Source organism: Tenrec ecaudatus, chromosome 16 (genome assembly GCF_050624435.1).
Source record: "Tenrec ecaudatus isolate mTenEca1 chromosome 16, mTenEca1.hap1, whole genome shotgun sequence".
In the NCBI taxonomy this organism is placed as follows: domain Eukaryota; kingdom Metazoa; phylum Chordata; class Mammalia; order Afrosoricida; family Tenrecidae; genus Tenrec; species Tenrec ecaudatus.
Genome location: NC_134545.1, coordinates 82,038,088 through 82,059,954, shown reverse-complemented (window position 1 = coordinate 82,059,954; position 21,867 = coordinate 82,038,088). Strand labels below are relative to the sequence as shown.

General features: G+C 53.0%; 2 protein-coding genes across 3 annotated transcripts in view; one reads left to right on the top strand and one right to left on the bottom strand.

Moving 5' to 3' along the window:
* The window catches only part of UBTD1 (ubiquitin domain containing 1), a 59,858-nt gene extending 41,537 nt beyond the window's left edge, over positions 1-18,321 (bottom strand). Inside the window, exon 1 of the mRNA XM_075534410.1 lies at positions 17,831-18,321. Coding sequence (XP_075390525.1) covers positions 17,831-17,900 — 70 coding nt within the window. The 5' untranslated portion in view covers positions 17,901-18,321. The remainder of the gene's footprint in view (positions 1-17,830) is intronic.
* A 404-nt stretch (positions 18,322-18,725) lies between these two features.
* Positions 18,726-21,867, top strand: part of MMS19 (MMS19 cytosolic iron-sulfur assembly component) — a 30,681-nt gene continuing 27,539 nt past the window's right edge. For both annotated transcript variants that reach the window (XM_075534750.1, XM_075534749.1), the window contains exon 1: positions 18,726-18,867. In XM_075534750.1, the coding sequence (XP_075390865.1) occupies positions 18,756-18,867 (112 nt within the window). In that variant the 5' untranslated portion in view covers positions 18,726-18,755. The remainder of the gene's footprint in view (positions 18,868-21,867) is intronic.

Here is a 21,867-nt window from a genome sequence, read left to right as displayed (position 1 = left end):
TTCTCCAACACAAAGCAGGTACTCGACACACACACTTGCTGAAGGACGAACACTGGCCCCATCTGGACGCCATGCCTGCCATACTGCAGAGCGCTGTCAAGCCGATGCTGATGTGTCGTGACCCCTATGTGTTGAGCTGCTCACTGCAAGGTCAGGAGCTCAAAATCACCAGCCACTCTGAGGGAGACAGACGAGGCTTTCCACTCCTGTACAGTGTTCGTCTCAGAAACCCATGGAGTTCTTCCTGGTCCCATAGGATCGCTGAGTCAGAACTGACGCGATGGTCATGAGTCAGGTTGGTTGGTTGCTTGCTATGTGAAGCTCATGCCTAACCAGGTACGGTGGAGTCCGTCCTGCCGCATGGAGACCCAGGTCTGTCCACAGAGCCTTCAGCAGATGACTTCTGGGAAGCAGATCTTCAGGCCTTTCTGCTGAGGCACGTGGGTGGACTCCAGGACCATCCAAACTGACCATGGGTGCTCTGGGCGACTTGAAGGCACTCTCTTCGGGACAAGGAAACACACACAACACGCACCCACAAGCAGGAGCAGGTGAGGAAGTGCTGCCAGCATGTGACACTCGGCAAACTGGGTGCCCTCCGTGCCATGGCCCCACCATAAACACCTACGCTGGAGAGCCCCACACTGACACCACACACCAGGCTACCTGCAATGGTCACCAAAGTCTCCTCGCCGTTACAGCTTGCAGCCCCTGAGGGGACAGGAGTCCTCAGGCTGGATGAAGCCTCGGAGGGCACTCTTGCCCAGTGGTTTTCAAACGGTGTTCTGCAAGACCCCACGGCTTCATGGAGCCTCTTGGGGGCCACCCTCCCTGGCTTTCAACCAGAGCACCACCCGTTTGGTTATACACATCAAGCTACATTGTAAGCTTGCATTTCAAAGGTGTCTTTGTTTTTATCCAGTGCTGCTCTGTAGCAGAAATCCCACAAGGCATGACGTTAACAGAAATTTATTCTCCCACGGTTGAGGAGGCTTCAAGTCCAAGTTCAGGGTGCCAGCGCCACAGGAAGATTTCCTCTGGGGGAAGGTAAGTCCTTGTCTCACTTCAACATCTTGGAACCGTCTTACCCCACTGATTCCAGGAGGTTCTCAGCACAGGGATCCCAGTCCAACAGACAGACGTGCTCTGCTCTGTCGGTCCCGAGGTTTCCGTGTTCTGGGCTTTTCACTCTTCAGGGAAGCTCCCCTGACGTAGGACCTGGGGTAGGTCCTGAGGAAAGGTGTTGGAGCCCATCCTAATCCCCTTACAGCTGGATGGACCGATCCCACGAGGTCACATCCTGAGGATGATTACATCATTACATAACTGCCAAGTCACTGAGACTTCTAGCCCAGCTAAGTTGTCACATCGTTTGGGTGACACGATTCGGCCCATACACGGGGGTTCCACAGGCTTTTAAAACAAGGCAAAACTCCTTCATTAGTCAGATGAGGGACTGAAGACTCACTGGCATAAAGCACACGGGTGCACGGGGCAAAGCGGGGAAAGAACTCCAAATCCTTCCCGTGCACGTTTCAAAGGCTGCCTTGGGCCTGGAGCAGGTCAGCAAACTCTCATTGCTGTGACTCTGCAGGGCACTGAAGACACGATTCCCCCGTCCCCTTGCTGCCCACTGATGGCTACTTGAGGTGACCTCTGCCTGCCTCCGCGGAAGGTCGATGCTGAGTGCCCCAACAATGTGCAACTGTCCTGCTGCTCCTTCTCGGCTACATAGAGCTCCTCCCTGAAATGACCTCACACAGCAGCAAAGGTTTGCGGTGTGGCAACACTGGCTACATGTCCCGAACACCAGAGGAGGGACATGGAGTGGAGGGGGCTGGCTTCCTGCCCTGGCAGAGGAGGGGAACCCTGGGCTCCTGGGCAGAGGGCGCTAGGAGCGGAGATACCCTGCTTCCCGCAGGGTAAAGGCGCTGGTGCCCTGCGGGCACGACCTGGCATAGTGCCCCCTCCACCTCAACGTCGTCCCGCCCATAACCTGGGTGCAACCAACCCAAAGGAAGAAGTCTCCAAGGAGGAATGGGGGCGCTCTCTGGGTGGTGGGAACAGGAAGGAGATTTTCTGGGAAATTTTTTTAACATGAACATGTACCCTTTTTACAATAATACATACATATTTGATAAAATATGTTCATGTAAAATCTGGTTTTGCTTCTTCCTAACCTACATCCCCTACTCATATCACTGGCCCTTCTGTACCTCGAGACTACGCCATCCCAATCTGACCCCTTTCCTCAGGAGCAACGAGAAGCCCACCCTGCTCAGAGGCCTACCCTTAAGTAGCTCCAGTCCACGTAGACCTCTTCGCCGGTCTCAGCTCTTTTTAGCGTGGTCTATACCACTGCCTTTGTCTCTCCTGTCTGGGAGCTGGCACACATCTACAGGGTTTGAAAACACCTGCGCTCATCTCCGTCTTTGCTTCCTCCTCCAGGCAGACCCGAAGTCCCCGTGGAAGAGGAGATACACAGATAGGTGTTCACACATTTTCGGGAGGTAGGGGAATAGCAGAAAGACACAGGGAATGGGGTCAGGATTCCTGGATCAGACACCAGCGCCACAACTTGGACTGTGCCCAACAGACCAGGGTCAGGGTCTTGACCTCTCTGAACCAGTCCCCAAGTTCCCCCAGTCAAATCCCCACAAGTACTCCTTTCTCTCCCCTAAAAGTACAGCCAGGACTCGCCTTCGACATCAGGATGGCGAGACTTTGTTTCATGTACTTTGGATATGTTGTCAGGAGAGACCAGTCCCTGGAGGGACGTCGTGCTTGGTGAAAAATGGGAAGACCCTCGACACGACAGAGAGCTATGGTGGTTGCCGCACTGGGCTCCAGCGTGTGTAGAGCCACCGTGAGCATGGCACACGGCTGGGTAACGTGTCACACACATTGGACATGGGTTGCTATGACTCAGAACGGAGTTGTCGACACCCACCACCACCACCACCACCACCACCAAAAGATAAAGGGAGCCCTTGGGTAGGCACACAGACTGTGCCCCTGAAAACACTACGTATACTTAAACATATATTTAATCTCATTGTTTGCTTCTCTCCAGCCCACATCCCTTATCCATATCACAGGCCCTCTACAAAGTAGGCTCATGCACACGCTCATCTGCGAACCCAGGAGACTAACATGCACGAGGGAGGTTTTACAATGTGATTAAAAAAAAGTATAGTGTGCACATTGTCTAAAAGTACTGGACTACTAACCACGAGGTTGGCGGTTCAGACTCACCCGGCACTGCTGCAGAAGCGAGGCGTGACCTGCTTCTGAAAGGCCAGGCCTTGCTGAACCCTCGCAGGGCAGCTGCACTCTGCACACGGTGTGGCAATGAGCCAGGACCAGCTCAAAGGCAGCTCGACAACTATGAAAGATACGGCTGGTTCTTTGGAGAACACACCTTTCCAACATCCTGGCTTTTAAGCAAGGGGTCACTTGTACCTCAAGAACAGGGGTCCCAGGCCCAGGGACCCTCCGAAAGGCTCTACCCAAATTAGCACAAGGCTATAAACTGGACACGTGGAGAAATCTCTCCTTGGACCCTTCCTCCAGGTTGAGCCCCTGGCAGACAAATGCCCTCGGATAATGCTGAGCAGAGCACTAGGCTGAGCATCTCTGCCTAGGGCTGCGGAGAAAGTGCTTACTGGCTCCTGGAGGGCCCATGGCCAGGCCCTGGCTCTTCCTTACGGAAGACAGCTGTCACCTGGGCACACCCTGACCTGCAGGCAGAGTGGGCTGCAGATTAAAGAGCCCAGGCTATCTTGCCTTCTGCCTACTGACCTTAGAGTCAGAGGGTTCCCAAATAACTGCACATGGCATGTGGCCTTAATAAAAATCTCATCAGGCCCTTAGAGAAAGGACAGCAGAGCTGTAAGTCCCCGGCTAAGTAAGGCCTCCCGTATCCTCAGAAGGCTGACCCAGGCTGAGGCACCCTCGGAAACACCACGCTGGGCCAGACCTAGATGGACTTTGGGTTCAAGGAGCCTCAAGTGAGAGCCTGGAGGGAAGAAGGGCAGGGAGCATGAGGAGATGTCAACTGGGTCGGACACGGGCCTTCTGTGCGCAGACCATCGCCTGCCTCCCCTGGGCCCTGCCTTAGGTGCTCCTTGCCCTGGGGGTCAGACACTCTGGTACTTGTTAGTCCATCAAACTGGGGGCTCCTTGAGGAAAGACACTGGCTCCTCATGCTGTGCTCCCCAGGCTGTGCACAGAGCCCGAGACCAGGCAGACAGGCAGTTACCAGAGTAAGTGAGGTCCAGGCCCCTGGGATACCAGTGTCAAGTCAATGAGTGCTCTCCCATGGCCAGCGTCGGAACCATCCAACCTCAGTCTCTGCATCTGCAACCTAGTAGCCATTAACCCTGCATTAGCATGGAGACAGAGGAGCCATGGTGGCATCGTGATTACATGCTGGGCTGCCAACCATAAGGTCAACAGTTTGAAACCACCAGCTGCTTTTCAGGAGAAAGGAAGGCTTTCTACTCCCATAAAGAGTTACAGTCTCAGAAACTCACAGGGGCAGGTCTACCCTGTCTTATAAGGGCCCCTATGAGTTAGTATCAACTTGATGGCAGTGAGTTTTTCTGAGTGAAAACGGAGGTGATCAGTCGATGGGAGGAACCATGATGGCGCAGACAGTTAAGCACTCAGCTGCCAACTGGGAGGCTGGGTTTTAAGCAAGCCTCCCCAACCTCATAGCTTTTTAAAAAGGGGTCGTTTTCACCTGGAAAACTTGGGCGCCTGCTTGAACCCACCCAGCTGGATCCTTGAGATAAAAACCTGGCAGCCCGCTGGCATAGTCAAGACAATCCCAGGGGACAGTGTGCTTCCAGGACGTGGGGCTGTTGCAATTTGACCTCAGAGGGCCAAACGGAAGACAGCGCTGGCCAGCACCAGGGAGGGTATCTAGTGCCCCACACAGGTACGGCGATGAGCAGACAGGATGGGTGTCGGTGGACTCTCCTGGGGCTGCCTGAGGGCCTGGGAAACAGCGCTCGAGCCGAAGGATGGTCTAGCTTTTGCTAAGCGGGAAATCAACACCATGTATGACGCCCTGCATTACGGTATGTGGACAGTGTGTGGTCTGTTTCCAGACGGGGGGTGTGGGGTATGGGGTAAACCCTGGGAGGCTGTTACCAAGCACCCTTCCTGGCCCTGAACTTGGGGGTGCGCAGCACAAGAACTGGCAGAAGCAGGCTGTTAGTCATGGGTGACAATGACGTCAGTAAACCAGCTATACCTGTTTAAGGCCTGGTGAGGGCCTGAATGGTGCGGTGGGGTGCGTACTGCGTGGCAGGAATCCAGGGCTGAGAGTCAAAACCAGTGGCTTAGAATCCCATCTTCCATTTCTCACTGTGTGGTTTCCGCACAAGCTAGGGAACCTCACTGAGACTGCCCCCACCACTCCTGAAACCAGAGGTGGGGAGGATGGGCTGGGGACCAGGTCAAGAGCCTGGCACACAGGCGTTCAGGAAGCAGTCTGTCTAATAATGATCAAAACAACGGTTTGGGGTCTGGAATCCAGCTGTTCTCGGCTCAGGGTGACTTCTGGTGGTGAGGGTGCAGAGCCTCACCGGGTTCGCTCACCTGTCGTCTTGACAGGAGCAGCTGGCCAGCCCTGTCTTTGGCAGAGCTGCCAGGTGGGTTCGAACCACCAACCATTCAGTTGGTGACTGAGCGCTTAATCGCTTGTGCCACCAGGCAGAGTTCCTGGTAATCTAGTTGTGGGGGTAGAGTGTGTATGTGTGTCGGCGAGGGGGCTCTGCTGTGAACGCTCATCACCCTCCAGCTTCTTGGAAGTTCAGTGAGGGGATGTTTGCAGTTGACAAAGTGACAGCATGTGCAAAGCTCAAGCAAGGATGCCCCTGCAGACAGAGATGCACTGCAAAGCTGAAGAGGGGCCACGGCAGGCTAAGCTCACTCCGGCCCTGACCTACCAGGTGACAGATACAAACTCGGAAGACGCCCCGACAGGGAGCCGCTGGTTGCTGCTGACGTTACTAGAGGCACTCTCGTGAGGTGTGCCTGAAGTCCTTCGTCACTCACAAGTGTTGTCGTTCTCACTTTTTGGTGAATGATTCCCATGGTAATAAATTAACCTGGATTCAAGGTTATCAGCACAATAATGCTTCTCTTGCTCTACTTGCATCTGAGTTGCTTTCCTGAATGAATGATGGAAGCAAGACTGGCAGATCACCGTGTACACTGTTGCAAGGGAGCTCTGGTAGTATAGTGGGCTACCCACTGAGCAAGGTCTGTGAGTTCAAACCCCATCAGTCATTACCAGGGAGAAAGATGAGGCTGTCTATTTCCATAAAGATTTCGTCTCAGAAACCCAAAGGGACAGCTCTGTCCTGCCCTACATCACTATCAGTTGGAATCAACTCGGCAGTGAGCTTGGATTTGATTTTGGATACTGGTGGCGTAGTGGGTTATGTTCTAGACTGCTAACTGCAAGGTCAGCAGTTTGAACCTACTAACCCTTCCAAGGGAGAAACATGAGGCTTCCTCTTCCCAAAGAGATTTACAGTCTCAGCACCACCCTGTCCTACAGAGTTGCTGTCAGTCAGAATCAACATGATGGCAGTGAGTTTGCTGGAGAAGTTAGATCTTACATGTCAGTTTCTTTGGACATGGGTTTCAGTTTGTGGGGGAAAGGGACGTTAGGACAGCTGGCTTAAATACAGAACCAGGTACAGTGATAATAATAAACGGTAACTGTTACTACAGCTTTACTCAGTCCCAGGCCTGGTGACATAGTGCTTACTGGGTTGGGCGGCTAAGGGCTAACCCCAAGGTCAGCAGTTTGAAACCACCAGCTGCTCTACAGCAGGAAGGTGGGGCTTTCTACGCCCGTAAAGAGTTACAGTCTCGGGCACCCACAGGGGCAGCAGTTCTGCCCTCTCCTGTAGGTCACTAGGATCAGAATCGATCTGATGGCACCGAGGTTTGGGAAGGACTATATGTGAGTCAATTCATTTAATCCTATGGGGTAGGTACCACTTATCTCTATTTTACAGATGAGAAAACCGAGGCTCACGGTGTTAAAACAAGCTGCCTAAAGCTCTATAATAACCAGAAGGTGACAAATAATAAAACCTGTCAGTCAGCTGCAGTGTGCCCCACCCAGGGACATAATCACCAACGGCCACCAAGAGGAAACTGTATTCTCTATGTGGCCTATTTGAAACATCTCAGAGCTTGCCAGTCAAAAGGCACTCCCTGCGCGCGCTCTCTCCCCGCCCCCCCCACCGGATTTCCCAGGTGGAGGTGGGAGAAGGAGATAGGTTCTTAGTTCCTCTCCAAACTCTTGGTTGAAGAGCAGTGAGAAGCCCCAGTGGGGTTACACATTTGGCTGCTGATTGCAAGGTCAGCAGTTCAAAACCACAGCTGCTCCTCAGGAGAAAGCCAGGGCTTACTACTGCCGAATAGAGTTAGTCTCTCCCAGAAATTCACTGTTCTACCCTGCCCGACAGCCTCCCTGTGAGGCAGCATGATCTGGGTGGCGAAGAGTTGGGCTTGGAACAGTGAACTTGGCATGGCTGTGGTCCTTGGAGCCTCCCACCATCTGCGGAGATCCTTAGCCGATGATTTCTCGTGCATGTTCACAGTGAATCCCCAGCCACTCACTCTAAATGCCCCTTTCCCGTTCCATTTTACAGATGTGGAAACAGGCTCAGATGTGAGGCTTTGCCACCACAGTGAGAGGGGGATGGAGCCGCTGCCTCCTCGCAGCTGGCCTCTGTCTCTCTGCCGCCACTAGCCACACACACTTGGGCAGGGTAGGGTGCTTAGCAAGCCTCAGTCGCTGCATCTGTGAAACGGGCTTACCAGACGGGATGGTGGTGGGGAATCAGACACAGGATGCTTTAGAAAGAGCTTTGAAAACTGAAAAATGCTGAGCAAAGCAAGGACTCCTTGCTCTTATTAATTACAAAAAGGGACAGCTGATCCTACAAGCACTCTGCTAACATGACTCTTCAGTGCGCTTCTTCCCTTGGGGACATGGGAATAACCCCGAGTCTGCAGAGCCTGGGCACTCTGGTCTTCCAGGCCCCGATGTCTGGGAACTGGGAGGTGGAGGCTGACTGTGGCAGAGGGAGGTAGAAGCAGAATGGTATTTGCATTCGACTTGTGTCTCTCTTTAGGAACACAGTCTTGGCAGTAATTCCACTGCCTCCAGCACACTCAGCCCCCAAACAACATTCAGTGACTATTTATTGAACATCTACTATGTGCCAAGCACATTGATCTGAGATGATGGCCTCCTGGTTCCTAGGGGTGGGGAGGTAGCTTGGGGGCCAGGGGAAGGAAAGGAGAGAGCAGCAACGAGAAGGGCGAGCGGTGGCTGCAGTCCCTGGAGTCTTGCAGCTAGCACAGCCCACTTCTCCGGGAGAAACACGGGGGTGGGGGGCATCCCAACACACAGCTGCAGCACAATGAACTGGGAGCTCTCAGCACCAGACTGGAGTTTAAAGCAGTCAGTCAAGCTGAGTTCCAGCCCTGCCTTTAACATCGTGACCTCCCTCAGCACACTGCCACCAGAGCCACCCTGCAGGCCAGAGTAGAACTGCCCCTGTGGGTTTCCGCGGCCGTGGATCCTGTCGGGAGGTCTTTCCCAAAGAGCAGCCCCTGGTTTCTCTTGACCTGTGTGAGGCGTGCAATGAGTAATCGTCCGTCCCGCCAGGGCTCATTTGTGACCCCGGCAATGATGTCAGCACCAGCTGCCCGTATGGACCGTGGATAGGATGTTCCTGTAGTACCCTGGGAGAATCCGTGGAGATGACACCTGCAAACAGCTCTAGCGTGGTGCCTGACAATGTTCAAAAGTATGTTTACACACACACACACACACACACACACACACACACACACGCACTTCCCTCATCCCAAAGGAGGTGTACAGGAGCCAGAGGCCCAGGCTCTGCGATCAGAGCACCGGGGTTCAAATACTGCCACTGCTGTTTACCAGCTGTGTGGCCCTCGACTGGAGATACTGCCTTTCTAACGAGGCTCAATTTCTTCCCTTGTAACAGTGATCAGAGCACTCACCCACGGGGTGTTTGTGAGGACGGATCGAGGTCCCACACCTGACTCTCAGTGAGAGTAAGCTGTCTGGAATTGCATCCCTTTGAGTCCTTAATGAGAGCAGAACGATCCGGCCCGGACTCTCCTCTCACAGACCCAGGCTGCTCCGTGAGCGAGTGGTGGCTGAGCCTTGGACTCCCAGATGAGCATGCACCGCGAGGGCCCCTCTTCCTGGTTCCAGCCTTCATTTCAGAGGAGGCTCCATCCCCCACCTGCCAGGCCCTTTCCTGGAAGGGTCATCTTTCGCAGGGCAACCAGGAAGGCGGAGAGGAGGGACAGGGAAGCTGCGAAGTGAGGGTGCACACAAAACTCGGTTTCCCTTCCTTATGGCCCTGAGAAACACACCTGACCTTGGGTAGGGAACAAGCTGGCCATGGTGACCAGTCACTCTGACACTTAGTAACACTTGCATATGTGTTCCTCTGCCTTTGCTGGACTATACCAGCACAGAGTGACCTCACGTGGGTCAGAGTAGCCCTGTGCTCCAGAGGGGTCTCAATGCCTGGATTTTTGGAAGCAGGCAGTCAGGCCTTTCTCCTGAGGTGCTTTGGGGTAGACTTGAACCTCTAACCTTTCAGTAAGCTGCCGAGCATGTTAACCATTTGTACTACCTGGGGCTCCACATAGGGTGGCATGAACCTTCTGTGGGAACCAGATGAATCATAACAGCACAGGCAGGCTGTGCTTAACGAGAAGCCCCTTATTCATCCACCCCAGCCATCAGCATCGAAACTTAGAAGCCAGCCAAACAGGGCTCTGATTGAGCAGAAGAGATGTCACTGAGGCAATACCGGGTGGAGGGAAGGTGGGGTAGAAAGGGGGAACTGATCACAAGGATCTACATATAACCCCCTCTCTGGGGGATGGACAACAGTAAAGTGAGTGAAAGGAGACGTCGGATAGTGTAAGACATGACAAAGTAACAGTAATTTATAAATTATGAAGGGTTCACAGGGGGAGGTGGGGAGGGAGGGGAAAATGAGAAGCTGATACCAAGGGCTCAAGTAAAAAGCAAATGTTTTGAGAATGATGATGGCAGCAAATGTGCTTGACACAATGGATGGATGGGTGGATTGTGATGAGTTGTATGAGCCCCCAATAAAATGATTTAAAAGAAAAAGAGAGATGTACCAAATCTGCCTACCCAAACTCAGATACCCCACTCTCTGCAGAGGCCCATAGGCTGCTGAATACGTCTCCTTACGCTTTCTCCCGCACAGTTCCAACAAGCTGATGCCCCGGGATACTGAGGGGCTGCTCTTTGCAGCCGGCCAATTGGACCTCAGGAAGTGACCACTGATCACCAGAAGAATGCTGACAGGTGGAAGCCAGAAACCACTGAGTGTGAGGGCCCGCTGCCCCAGTGTCTCAAAAGGCCGGAGCAGTAACTGACAGGCAGGTATTGTACCTTCTCAGGCAGGGTGAGCCTGTTACACAAGGTAAGCGCCTCCCCACACCAGTGCGCCCTTGGAGCTTTGAGGTCCAGTACTCTGGGAACAGATTCTCCCTCCGCTGCTTCCTCCTGCCCTCGCCAGTCCTTTCAGAGATAGCATGCTTTCCAGAGAAAGACCCTTTTGGGGTCCTCACCCCCGGCCTGTAAGCGTCCCGTCAGGACGAGGCACACTGAGCCGTAGCGGGGAGGTTAGGTGTGCTCTGTTCAGAGAGTCTTGTCCTAAAAGTTGTTTTTTTTTTTTTCCTAAAAGTTTTTTTAAACTTATCTTCTAGTCATCAAAGACTAAGCCTCAGTGATTGGTGGCGGGCAGGGGTGGGGGTGGGGAAGGACGACGACTAGTTTATGTGACAATCCTGCTGCTTTAGGATCCCACAAGCTCCTCTTCATAGGTTAGCCTGCAGTCACACACCCACCCGCCCCGCAGACCCCAACCTCCCTTCCCACGAGGGCCGGATGAGCTCCTGGGTGGAGAGTCATAGTTGAGCAGACGGTGCAGCCATGAAATGTGAAAAACAGCTTATTCCCAAACATCTCTTTGAAGTCAGCTGAAAATATTGGCATCTTCGTGTGTGTGCACGCACAGGGCAAAAATATATATCGTATAAAACACTTGCCATTTCAATGATTTTTACGGGTACATTAACCCAATGCCCACTGACTCGATTCTGACTCACACCTATCCTGTCCTACGTAGGGCTTCCGAAGCCGCCGATGTTTACATGGGGGGAAAGCTTCATCTTTCTCTCTCGAGTGGTTAGTGGGTTGGAACTACTGACCTTATATTAGCAGTCCAACATGAACCCCCCACCAGCAGGGATCCTTCCATGCACCTTAGGAAGAGTCACTGTGTCACATAAGCATTACCCCCTCAGCCTTTTCCAAGTCTCCTCACACGCTTACTGAAGCGTCCTCCTATCACCATCTTTTCTGTAGAGGAGCAAGTGAGCACAAAATAAGTGACTTGTCCAAGATCACCCCTGGACAAAGTGGCAGAGAGACCCAAGGCACCCCACCCCCACCCTTTGAATCCACTTGACCGTGAGGACTACCTCACCCAGAGCTGGCCCCATCACATGCAAAATTTGGAGGCAGCCCTGCAGTTTTTATATAGGTTGCACTACTGTGTTTCTGAGAACGAGACAGGGAGCAAATATACCTCGATTCTCTAATCGCTGGAAAAGAGGTGAAAGAAATCTTTACCCTCCTTTGCAGTACAAAGTTCTACGATTCTAAAAATTGCCCAGCAAGTCCGTAGGTAGAAAAGGCTGAATTTGAAAACATCAACTTCCTGCCTTGTAGTCTGTTAGACCAAGGCTACTTAAACCTTGGTTCCCAATGCCACATGGGGTCATGCAGCTGAATGAGGGGGGTGGGGGAGTATTAAAAATTCAGTAACAGTAAAATGTTCCTGGGGCACAGCGACCAAAAATTAATCCCAAATCAAACAAGTATTGAATCAAGTGTTTCTCACAGATGCAAAGTTCTTGGGAAAAAGGGGTCGAGAGTGGAAAATGTGTAAGAAGTCCTGTGTTAGATCACAACCCCTGCCCTGTGGTTGAGGACATGCACAGGCCCTGTGCATGTGTCCACTCTTACCCAGAAGCACACACAAACCAGCAAGAAAGTGCTGCGACCTTGATGGGATCTCTCTCTTCTTCTGCTTCAGCCCATGGACCTCCTAGCATGGGGCTCTCAACCCTTCAGGACTCACACCCAGCTAGATGAGACCTCAACCAGGAGGCCTGAGGCGAGAGAACCCACTGCCAGGAACAGAAGTCCGCTCTGAAGCTCCAGCTTACATCCCCTCATGGGGATACCTGTTCAAGCACCTGCTCATTCCTGCACTCCGGTAGACTCTGCCACTTCTGGTACGCACACACGCTCCATCCAACAAGTATTTACTAAGCACCTACTGTGCGTCTGAAATTACTCTAGGTACCACCTTGTGAACAAACAGAAATCTCAGACCCCGTGGAGAAAGAAGGGGAAGGCGGCCAGTGTTAAGTGATGGTAAGTTATAGCAAAAAATGAACTGGGGGTGGGAGGTTGGTAATGCTGAGAGCAGGTGGCGACGGGAAGGGGATTGGTTTTAAATGGGATGGCCTGGGAGATGCTGACTGAGAAGGGGCATTGGAGGGGAACTGGAGGAGGGGGAGAGGGACCCTTCCATTATCAGGGGGCAGAACGGGGGGGACGGAGGGTGTGCGATGGTGTGGCGTGGGTAGGCGGTGGAAGTCATGATGTCCTGTGGGCCAGCACCAGGACTCTGGATGAGATGGGGAGTCACAGGGAGGTTTGAGCAAAGGAGTAACAAAATCCGACTTACAGTTTACAGCATCACTCTGGCTGCTGTGATGACAACAGTCTGTCGGGAGACAAGGGAGGAAGTAGGGAGATCAGTTAAGAGGCGGACGATAGCAGAGAGCAGGTGAAAGGATGGAGATGGTGAGGAGCAACCGGTCTCTGGGTCTATTTGAAGGTCAAGTCAGCAGGCTTGATTAGATTCAAGGGAGGAGGTGGGAAGTGAGGAGTCAGGCATGACTCTAGAGTTTGTGGGGCCTGAACCACTGGAAGGATATGCTCGCCATTAAGAGAAGGGGAGGACTTTGGGAGGAACAGGGGGTAGGGGCTCAGGGATGCTCTTTTGGACATGCTAAATGAGAAGCCTTTTAGATGTGGCAAGGGAGATAGCAATTGGAGAGGATGGGCTGAAATGGCAAATGTGGGTGTCGTCAGCACAGATAATACATAGTGGTATGGATAATCACACAGGATTTATATGTATAATCATGTGTCATTTTCATGACTGTGTTTATCCTTTGCCCCCATTCCCCACCCCCACGAATGTAAGCTCCACGTGGTCAGGGACTGTGTTTGTTCACAGCCAGCATGGTACCTGGCACTTAGTAAATATTTATGGAGCAAATGGAAAAATTGCCTGATTACTCTCTCAAGAATAGCTATGGCAGCCCAACAAGCAGCAGACACTCAAGCAACCAGAACGCCCAGCCCAACCAGTCCCAACCAGGGCTCCAGGACTGTCCACCCTGAGCTTGAGATTCCAGAATGTAAGTGGATAGGCCTGGCACATCACAGAATCAGATATCTGGGTTTCAGCCCTGCCATTCTCCAAGGGTGGAGGCCAGCGAGGGACCTGCCTGTTCCACCACCTCTATTTCTCCCTGAGGTGGCTGGGGAAGGGCTGCATCATCTTCCAAAAGGGAGGAGGCATTGATCACCCAAGGTATTCCCATGAGTAGGAGGACAGGTAACCAACCTTCCAGAGGAATAGATCTCTGTAGCCTGCAGGGACTTCCAGTAATGGTGGTGCTAGTGGTGGGACACAGGTTTACTAAAGATGCATTAAGAGTAAAAAAATCACAAAGATCGATGAGAGGCCCACCTGATCCTCTACATGAAATAAAATGCCCAGAGCAGTGGGTTTGGGGTCTCTGCTTCATCCATCAAGTGACTAAGGCCAAAGGGTGGCACTGCAAGGCCTAAGATTCCAACTTGCTGTCTTTGTGGTTCTGCATGGCTGCCTGTGTGAAAATGAGAAAAGCAGGTAGCAGACTGTTTTCTGATCTTCCTGCCTGCCCAGGGTCACCCAGCTAAAGGGCCAGGACTAGAATTCTGGTTTCAGCCTCCTGTTGGGAGATTCTTCCTGCTACTCCAGTAGTGCCAAGTGGCCAGAGCAGCCAGAAAGGAGCTTTAGGAGATTCTGGAACAAGTCGGATGGCCAAAACCATGTCCTTGTCAAAGAGTCAGTCCCAGATGCACAGGGACTGCAGGTGCACACTAGGAAGCTGAGGATTCCTCCCCTGACGTGCAAACGTCGGTTCTCCTATACATTCGTCTGTCAGCTAGCCACAATGTGCAGGTGTGTGTGCTGCTGCCAGGCTGGAGGCGATGCCACGGGTCAGGTATTTCAAATGCCAGCGGGGCCACCCATGGTGAACCAGTTTCGGTGGAACTTCCGGACTAAGAACAGACCAGGAAGAAGAAATAAGCTTGCCCACTGCTGAGGGATTTGCCACTTAAAACCTTATGAATAGCACTTCTCATTGTCAGAGAGGAAGAGATGCATCTGAAGTGTTATATCGGGGAAGAATGTTGGAAGTCCCATGGACGGACAAAAGGGCAAGTTCGTCTTAGGAGGACGACAGCCAGAGTGCTCCTTAGAAGTGAGGACAGCGTGACTGGGGCTCATGTATTTCAGGACAGACCGGTCTCTGGTAAAGGACATATCAAAGCTGGTAGGGGGTCAGTGAAAAAGAGAAAGACTGAACAAGATGCCATGACACAGTGGCTGTGGCAACCAGCTTTTAAACAGAGCATTTGTGAGGCTGGAGCAGGATCGGGCAGTGTTTTGTTCTGTGTTGTGCAAAGTCGCTATGAATTGAACCGGCTCCATGGCACCTATCAATAACAACAACAAACACAACAACAGAGAGCTCCCCTTGGGTTTGGGCTTCATGAGTAAGGCTATTCACAGTGGAACCCACAGAACAGAAAGCATAGTATACGAGCACAGACATATACCCCAAATGTAGGTAAGACGCTTCGGTTAAACCTTTACGTGAAAAAAAAAAACAAAACCTTTACGTGAAACATGCCGACGGTACAATCGACCAATATGGACAAAGTTTCCCCTGTATCGGTCCCTGAGCTAAGTGCTGCGGAGTGGTGGTTACGTGTTCAGCTGCGATCTGCGAGGTCAGCAGGTGAAACCACCAGCCGCTCCACGGCTTTCTACTCCCATGAAAAGTTAAGGCCTCAGACATTCACAGGGGCAGTTCTACCCTGTCCTCTGAGGTCGTTATGAGTCAGCATCGACTCAATGACAGTGAGAAAAGAAAAGAAAGAATAAGAGAGATCCCCGGTCTTCAAGGCTTGCTATGTAGCTGCTGACATGAAAAAGTACACACCAAAGACATGGCTACTAACATGGAGTCGGTAATTGTTCAGTACGTGGCACAGGTAAGTTGTGTGCCTGCAGGTGCTCTCGGAAGAAGCAATCAGGTCTGCCAGGGGAGCTTGTCATGAAGGTGCATCAGGAAAGCCATGGGATGAGGTGGACCTTGAAGGGAAGGGAGCCTCTTGCTCAGGAGGACGAAGAGGAGGCACACACTGGGGGCTTTAATGTCGGGAAGAAGAGCAGTCAAAGAACATTTAGGTCCTGACCGGAAGGATGGGCAGCTTGAAAAGCCATGAAAGTTAAAGTTCTTATAGATAGTGAGAAGGGACAGAAAAATGTTTGAATGTAGAGCCATAGGATTGGGAACAGATTTAATAAAACAACTTGTGTATGTATGTGTATGTGAGGGGGGGTGTCTACCATGTACAAGTGCTCTGCACGGAATGAATGATGGAAAGTGAACTTGCTTTCGGTGGTGCGCCAATTGGAGACTGGAGTTCAACTTGAGGGACCAAGGATCTGAAGTAGAGGGGGCAGGGATAGGAGTCTAAGTCCTGCTGGAAGAAGAATCACCAGGCCCCAGTGACTGGCTGGGAGACAGAACATGAATTCAGCGAAAGCCGGCCAGGAGTCTTCCACGAGGTGTAACATCAAGCAAGTGGGAGAATTAAGTATAAGGAAGGGAAGTTGTTCAGGGGAAGAGCTACAAAGCTTGGTTTGAGTTGGTGAACCTGAGGACATGTTGGTCAGAGTGGCTTTTGGAGGGGTGGAACAGGGGGTTCAGGAGGCAATCCTCAGTGTTAACAGCATGTGTGTGTGTCTGTGCGCACGCGCGCTTCCCAATGATTCAACAATAGGGGACTGAGCAGGATTTCTGTCAAGGAGTGCAATGAGAGAGAAAAACAACGACATCACAAGGGGGCCCACATCCCACAAGTACTTGAGGGCAAGGTGACCAGAGAGGAAAACCAAGATAGTCTAATACTAAAAAGAGGGGAGGGAATTTCAAGTAGGAGTGGGTTGTCAACAGTGGAAAATGCTGCAGAACCAATTAATCGGGAAAACACATAAACAATAAGTAATTGTGGAATGAATGAAGCAGGAAAGGAGGCCTTTGGGCTTCATAATCAACTTCTCCCAGTCAGAAGAACAGGTTTGAAAGGTTTGTCCCATTCTTCCTTTAAAAACATGTTTCTTCCTCCCCGAGTCATCCTGTCCACCATGCAGACATCCTTCCCTGCTTCCCCACATTTCCCCCCAGTCCTCCTTCCCAGTTCCCCCAACCCGAACAACACACCTTTGGTGTCAAAGGAGACAGGACACTCCAACTAGAGTTTCCACTTCATTAGCAACTCCTCCTGTGGCTCCGCTTACATAAATGCTATGTGGCAACTGTTCTGGGCCCTATTGTGCTACCAGGGCGCTGTGTGGCTTTGGGCAAGTTGCTCAACCTCTCCGGGCCTGGGCTTCTGGATTTAGAGAGGAGAGGGGAAGTCGATCTGGGAGCTAGACCAGTTTCTAAGGTCCTCCTCGGTCCTAAAAGCTGATGACTTTATCATTCTCGGAAGGTCCTTGCAACACCCTCAGAGAAGGAAGTGAGTACAAGCCCTGGAGGAGAGGGGGGTGGGGGACCCGTGCCAGACTTCTTCCCGAGGCGAAACGCCAGGATAGGAGGTGTGTCTTTAAGAAAGTGAGAAGGCACAGTCTGGCTCTCGCGGATCACCAGCGAGCAGATCCCGTTCCCAAAGCTGGGAGGGATCCCACACTCTAGGGAGTCTCACCCACCCTACTCCACCTTCCCTAGACTCCCAGCTGACCAAGAGGCTTTAAAAAGCCCTGCGGGAAAAATAAAGATTTCTTTCCCAGAGTCCTGCGCTGCTTTTGCAAGTCGGATTCCGGCAGACAACGATCTTGCAGCCTGATAATGACACAGGCAGTCTGTGGACCGAGTGACGGACTGCCCTCGCCTAGCTCGCCCCGAGTTCTGGGGACGCCCGACGGGCTGGCGTCGGACCCCAGCCCCGGTGCCAGGCCAGCGGCGCCCTCGCCCCGGGCCCTCCTCCCCTCCGGCGGCCCGGGCGGTCTGCAAACATTTCCTGCCCCCGCCCCCACCCGCGCCCAGAGCTTCCCAGTTGGAGCGACTGGGTCTCGCAGCCGGGGCTGCGCTCGCAGTTGCCCCAACTCGGCTCCTCCGGCCACCCAGGGCTGGGGAGGACGCCCAGGCAGCCACGGGGCGAGCCTCGGGCGCCAGGAGCCGTGGGTGGTCGCTCGCGACGCCGGGGCTCTGGCAAGGAGGGGAGGGGGGGCAACTGGCAGGGTGCCCGTGGCCCTGCTCCCATCCCCGTCGTTACCTGCTCGCTTGCGGGGGTGTCCCGGGGCGGTCGGCCTCTCCCGGCGCTGTCTCCCCACGCAGTTGCCCATGCTGGCTCCTCAGCCAGGCCCCATGCACCGGAGGCGGCGGGGTGGGCGGCTGCTCTGCGCTCCGGTCCCGGACGGCGGTGTCCGGGGTCAACGGCTCCTGCCGCCCCGCATCGGGCGCTCCCCGGTCCCCCAGGGGCGCACTCTGCCCCGGCGCCGGCTTCGCCACAAACTTTGGGGCGAGGGGAAGAGAGCGAAGTGGCCGACTCCCCAGCACAGTCCCAGGTGGCCGGGCCAGGGGGGCCCGCGACGGTGCCCGGCCGGAGACCAGCTCCCCTGGAGGGGCGGAGAGAGGGGGCGGGCACCGCCGCAGCTACTCTGAGCTGGCTCGGGGCTCCCAGCTGGGGCCGTCCCCCCAGAGCCTGTCACTCACCTGCCTAACTCCGCCCCAGCCCGGCCCCGCTGCCTTCCTCCAGCTCGCGGTGCCGGCGCTGCCTCCGCCCGCCCCAGGTGCGCATGTGACCGGCGGCACCGCCCCCTCGGGCCGGGTCTGATTTTCTCATTGGCTTCCCCCAGGATGCGTACCGCCCCTTGGCCCCACCCAGCCAGGTGCCCGCCCCGTCTCCCGTCTCCCGGGGAGCGGAACCGGGAATTATTCGCCCTCAATAGCCCCCGCTTGGGTGCCCAGCAGCCGCCGGCCCTCACCGCGCCACCGCCCCATCACAGGCCCCGCCCCCAGGGGGAGGGGCCGTTCCATCGCTCCTTGGAACTGCCTGGCAAGAAGCCGGCAGGCACGTGATCAAGGGAGCGCCCCGCCCCCTTCGTCTTCGCCCGGTGATTGGCTCGCGAGGCGCATGCGCACAGAGACTCGTTGCGTGCCACCGCCTACTTCCCCTCCCACGGTCTCCAGCTCGCGTCATGGCGGCCGCCGCCGCTCTGGAGGCAGCGGCGCCCACGGGCGCTCTGTGGGGCCTCGTGCAAGACTTCGTCACGGGTCAGCAGGAGGGTCCCGCTGACCAGGTCGCAGCAGGTACGGCACACGGCGCCGCGCGGCTTCCGTATGGGGACCAACGGGAGGGAGCGGCCTCAACCCGGAGCCGGGCGGGAGGGGAGTTAGGAACGGAGGGAAACTGGTCTGCAGGCTGGTCGAGGCGCCCCGCGTGCTCCAGAGCCGTGGCAAAATTGACAGGCTCGTGCATCTTTACGCTCTTTGCCTTCCGAGTGGGCGGCTTAGTCAGCATGACCACTTCGCAGATGAAGACACTGAGACCCTGCCAGCCACAGGTTAGGGAGGTGGGACGCGGACCCGGGTCTTGCCGTGCTGAGGACCAGGTGCTCCTTTCGCGAAGCCACGTTGTCTCAGGGAGGTGCACCTGAGACTGTGCACCCACAGTGGCCTCAGGCCAGTCGCGTGGGCCCCTGGGAGCGGCCGGCGCTGCTCTGCGACTGGCTTGCGTTGGAGAGGGGAGAGGGGAAGCTGAAGTTAGGGGTGGGTTGAGATGTTACCTCTGTTTCTTGGTAAAGTTCTAGGTTAATTAGGTACACGCCCTTTTTACGTGGTTTTTGCTTTTTCCTCTGGCTGCCCAGTTTCCTGCTTTTGACCAATTCAGGCATCTGGTAGATCTGACAACTCATTTAAGATTTGAATAAAAAATTTAAAAGATTTGAATAAAACAAATTATGGGCTTCCTTGGAATTCTCAGACTCAGCTCTTTTAGAAAATGTATCTACTAAAAACTTGAGCATGCGAGGAGGCCTGCCGATCGCTGGTTTAAGTAATTGAATGCAAAGTTGCTTCTGTACAGACGAGACAATATTTTTTAATCATTTTATTGGGGGTTCATAAAACTCATCACAATCCATACATACATCAATTGTATAAAGCACATTTGTACATTTGTTACCCTCATTCTCAAAACATTTGCTCTCTACGTAAGCCCCCCTGGCATCAGCTCCTCATTTTCCCCCCTCCCTCATGAACCCTTGATAGTTTTTTTTATAAGCCTTTAGTTCGGGATAGCTTGTGGGCTTGGCCAGGAGTAAAGGCCATTCATTGACTTCCACTTGGCAAACTAAACACATTAACTTGTGAAATATGTGAGTAGTGAATAAACTGCAGCTGCTAAAACGGTAATATTTGGTTTGGACCTTATCAACACTCCACTGTCATTCAAACATTCCACCATTTCTGAGCACATTTTTGTTGAACAAACATGATGTGTGGAGCAATAGCACTATACATATAAAGTAGATTCAGTTTGTACCTTCCAGGGACTTATACTGTGGGAGCAGAGACATCGTGAAAGTAGATAATTAAGTACTCAAACTCAACACTGACTCCTTCGTGTCAGCTCAACCCAAAGGGACCCGCTAGGACTGCGTAGAACTGCCCCTTGGGGTTTCTGAGACTTTAATTCTTTACAGGAGTAGACAGCCTCATCTTTCTGCCAAAGAGCAACTGCTGGGTTCCAACCACTGACCTTGTGATTTAAATGCAAGACCCACTGCACTGTCAGAGCTCCTGAACTAAATACTTAACTGCCATCGAGTGGATGCCAACTCTTAATGACCCTGAGGGACAGGGTTGAACTTTGAGTTTCTGAGACTGACTCTACGGGAGGAGAAGGTCTCACCTTTTTCCCAAGGAGCATCTGGTGGTTTTGAACTGCTGACTTTGTGGCTAACCACTTCACTGCCAGGGCTCCCCGACTGTATACAGTAGACATAGAAAGAGCCATACAAAGTACAAGTGAACTTGGAAACGTTTGTGGGGGAAATTCCATGATCTTTCAATTCCATTTTCCCGGAACTTTTGAAGTCCCCTCTTATGTTCAGATGCCATGGAAGGGACAAGGAACAAATAAATAACCGTGGTACTGCCAGCCACTTGTTAAGCTTGACTTCTTAAAAGTGTCGTGTGTTATCAGTGCTTACAATGTTAACATGTACCATGTATTTTCAGTGGCGTTTCCTCCTATGTTTTATTGAGGTGGGATTTTTGTTTGTTTGTTTGTGTTTGGTGGGGGTTGCAAATAGCCAAGTTTATTTCTTGCCTGGATGTAGACGGGCTGAGGAAGAACAGGGCATCAACCCAGTGTTTTACTGAGTTTTGTCAAAGAGGCCTTTATCAGGAATAAATACCCACAACCCAGAAGTCTCCCATTAACAGTTTACTGCCCGTGCAGTTATCACATAACTGTCAGCCATTTAAATTGCAGATGCCTGTACCTAACTGAAGGAAACCCAAACCCACCGCCTTCCAGTCAGTTTTGGCCATTAGAAATCCTATAGAACTTGGGCCGTAATCCTCATGGTTGGCAGTGCCAAACCACCAGCAGCTCCTCAGGAGCAAGACTGGGCTTTCTACTCCCATCAACAGTTACAGTCTGGAAACCCACAGGGGGTCGCTATGAGTCAGCATTGACTCGATGGCAGGTCCTAAATGGCCTGACTACCTGAGGGTTAAAGGCCTCTCAGCCTGGCATTCACAGACTGCTACTACCCAGTTGCCTCTTGAACCTTTTGCTCCATTCGCTCCGTCTAATTGAAGCTAAATGCCAGATTGAAGGTATGGTTTGAGCGCACACACTACCCACACAAACACCATTTCCTGATCCCCCCACCCCCAGTCCACCATCATCACACACTTCAGAATCTTTGCGGCGTTTATTTCTCCAGGTGGCTTCTCATAGCTCTATGAATAGGCCTCTCAGCCACCTCTGTACTCGTGTCCGCTGCCTCCCCTGGCCGCCACCAGCGTCTCCTGGAGACCAGCCTAAGTAGGTATGCCTACACACTCCTATGTCAGCGGCTCTCCCTTTCACAGGGGTCGCCTGATTCATAACAGTAGCAAAATGAGAGAGATGAAGTAGCAACAAAAATAGTTTTATGGTTGGGGGGTCACCACCACATGAGGAGCTGTATTAAAGAGTCAGGGCATTAGGAAGGTTGAGAACCACTGTTCTAAGTGAATAGAATGAGCCCCGTTGAAAGAAGAATCTATGAGCCCCTAATAAATTGTTTAAAAAAA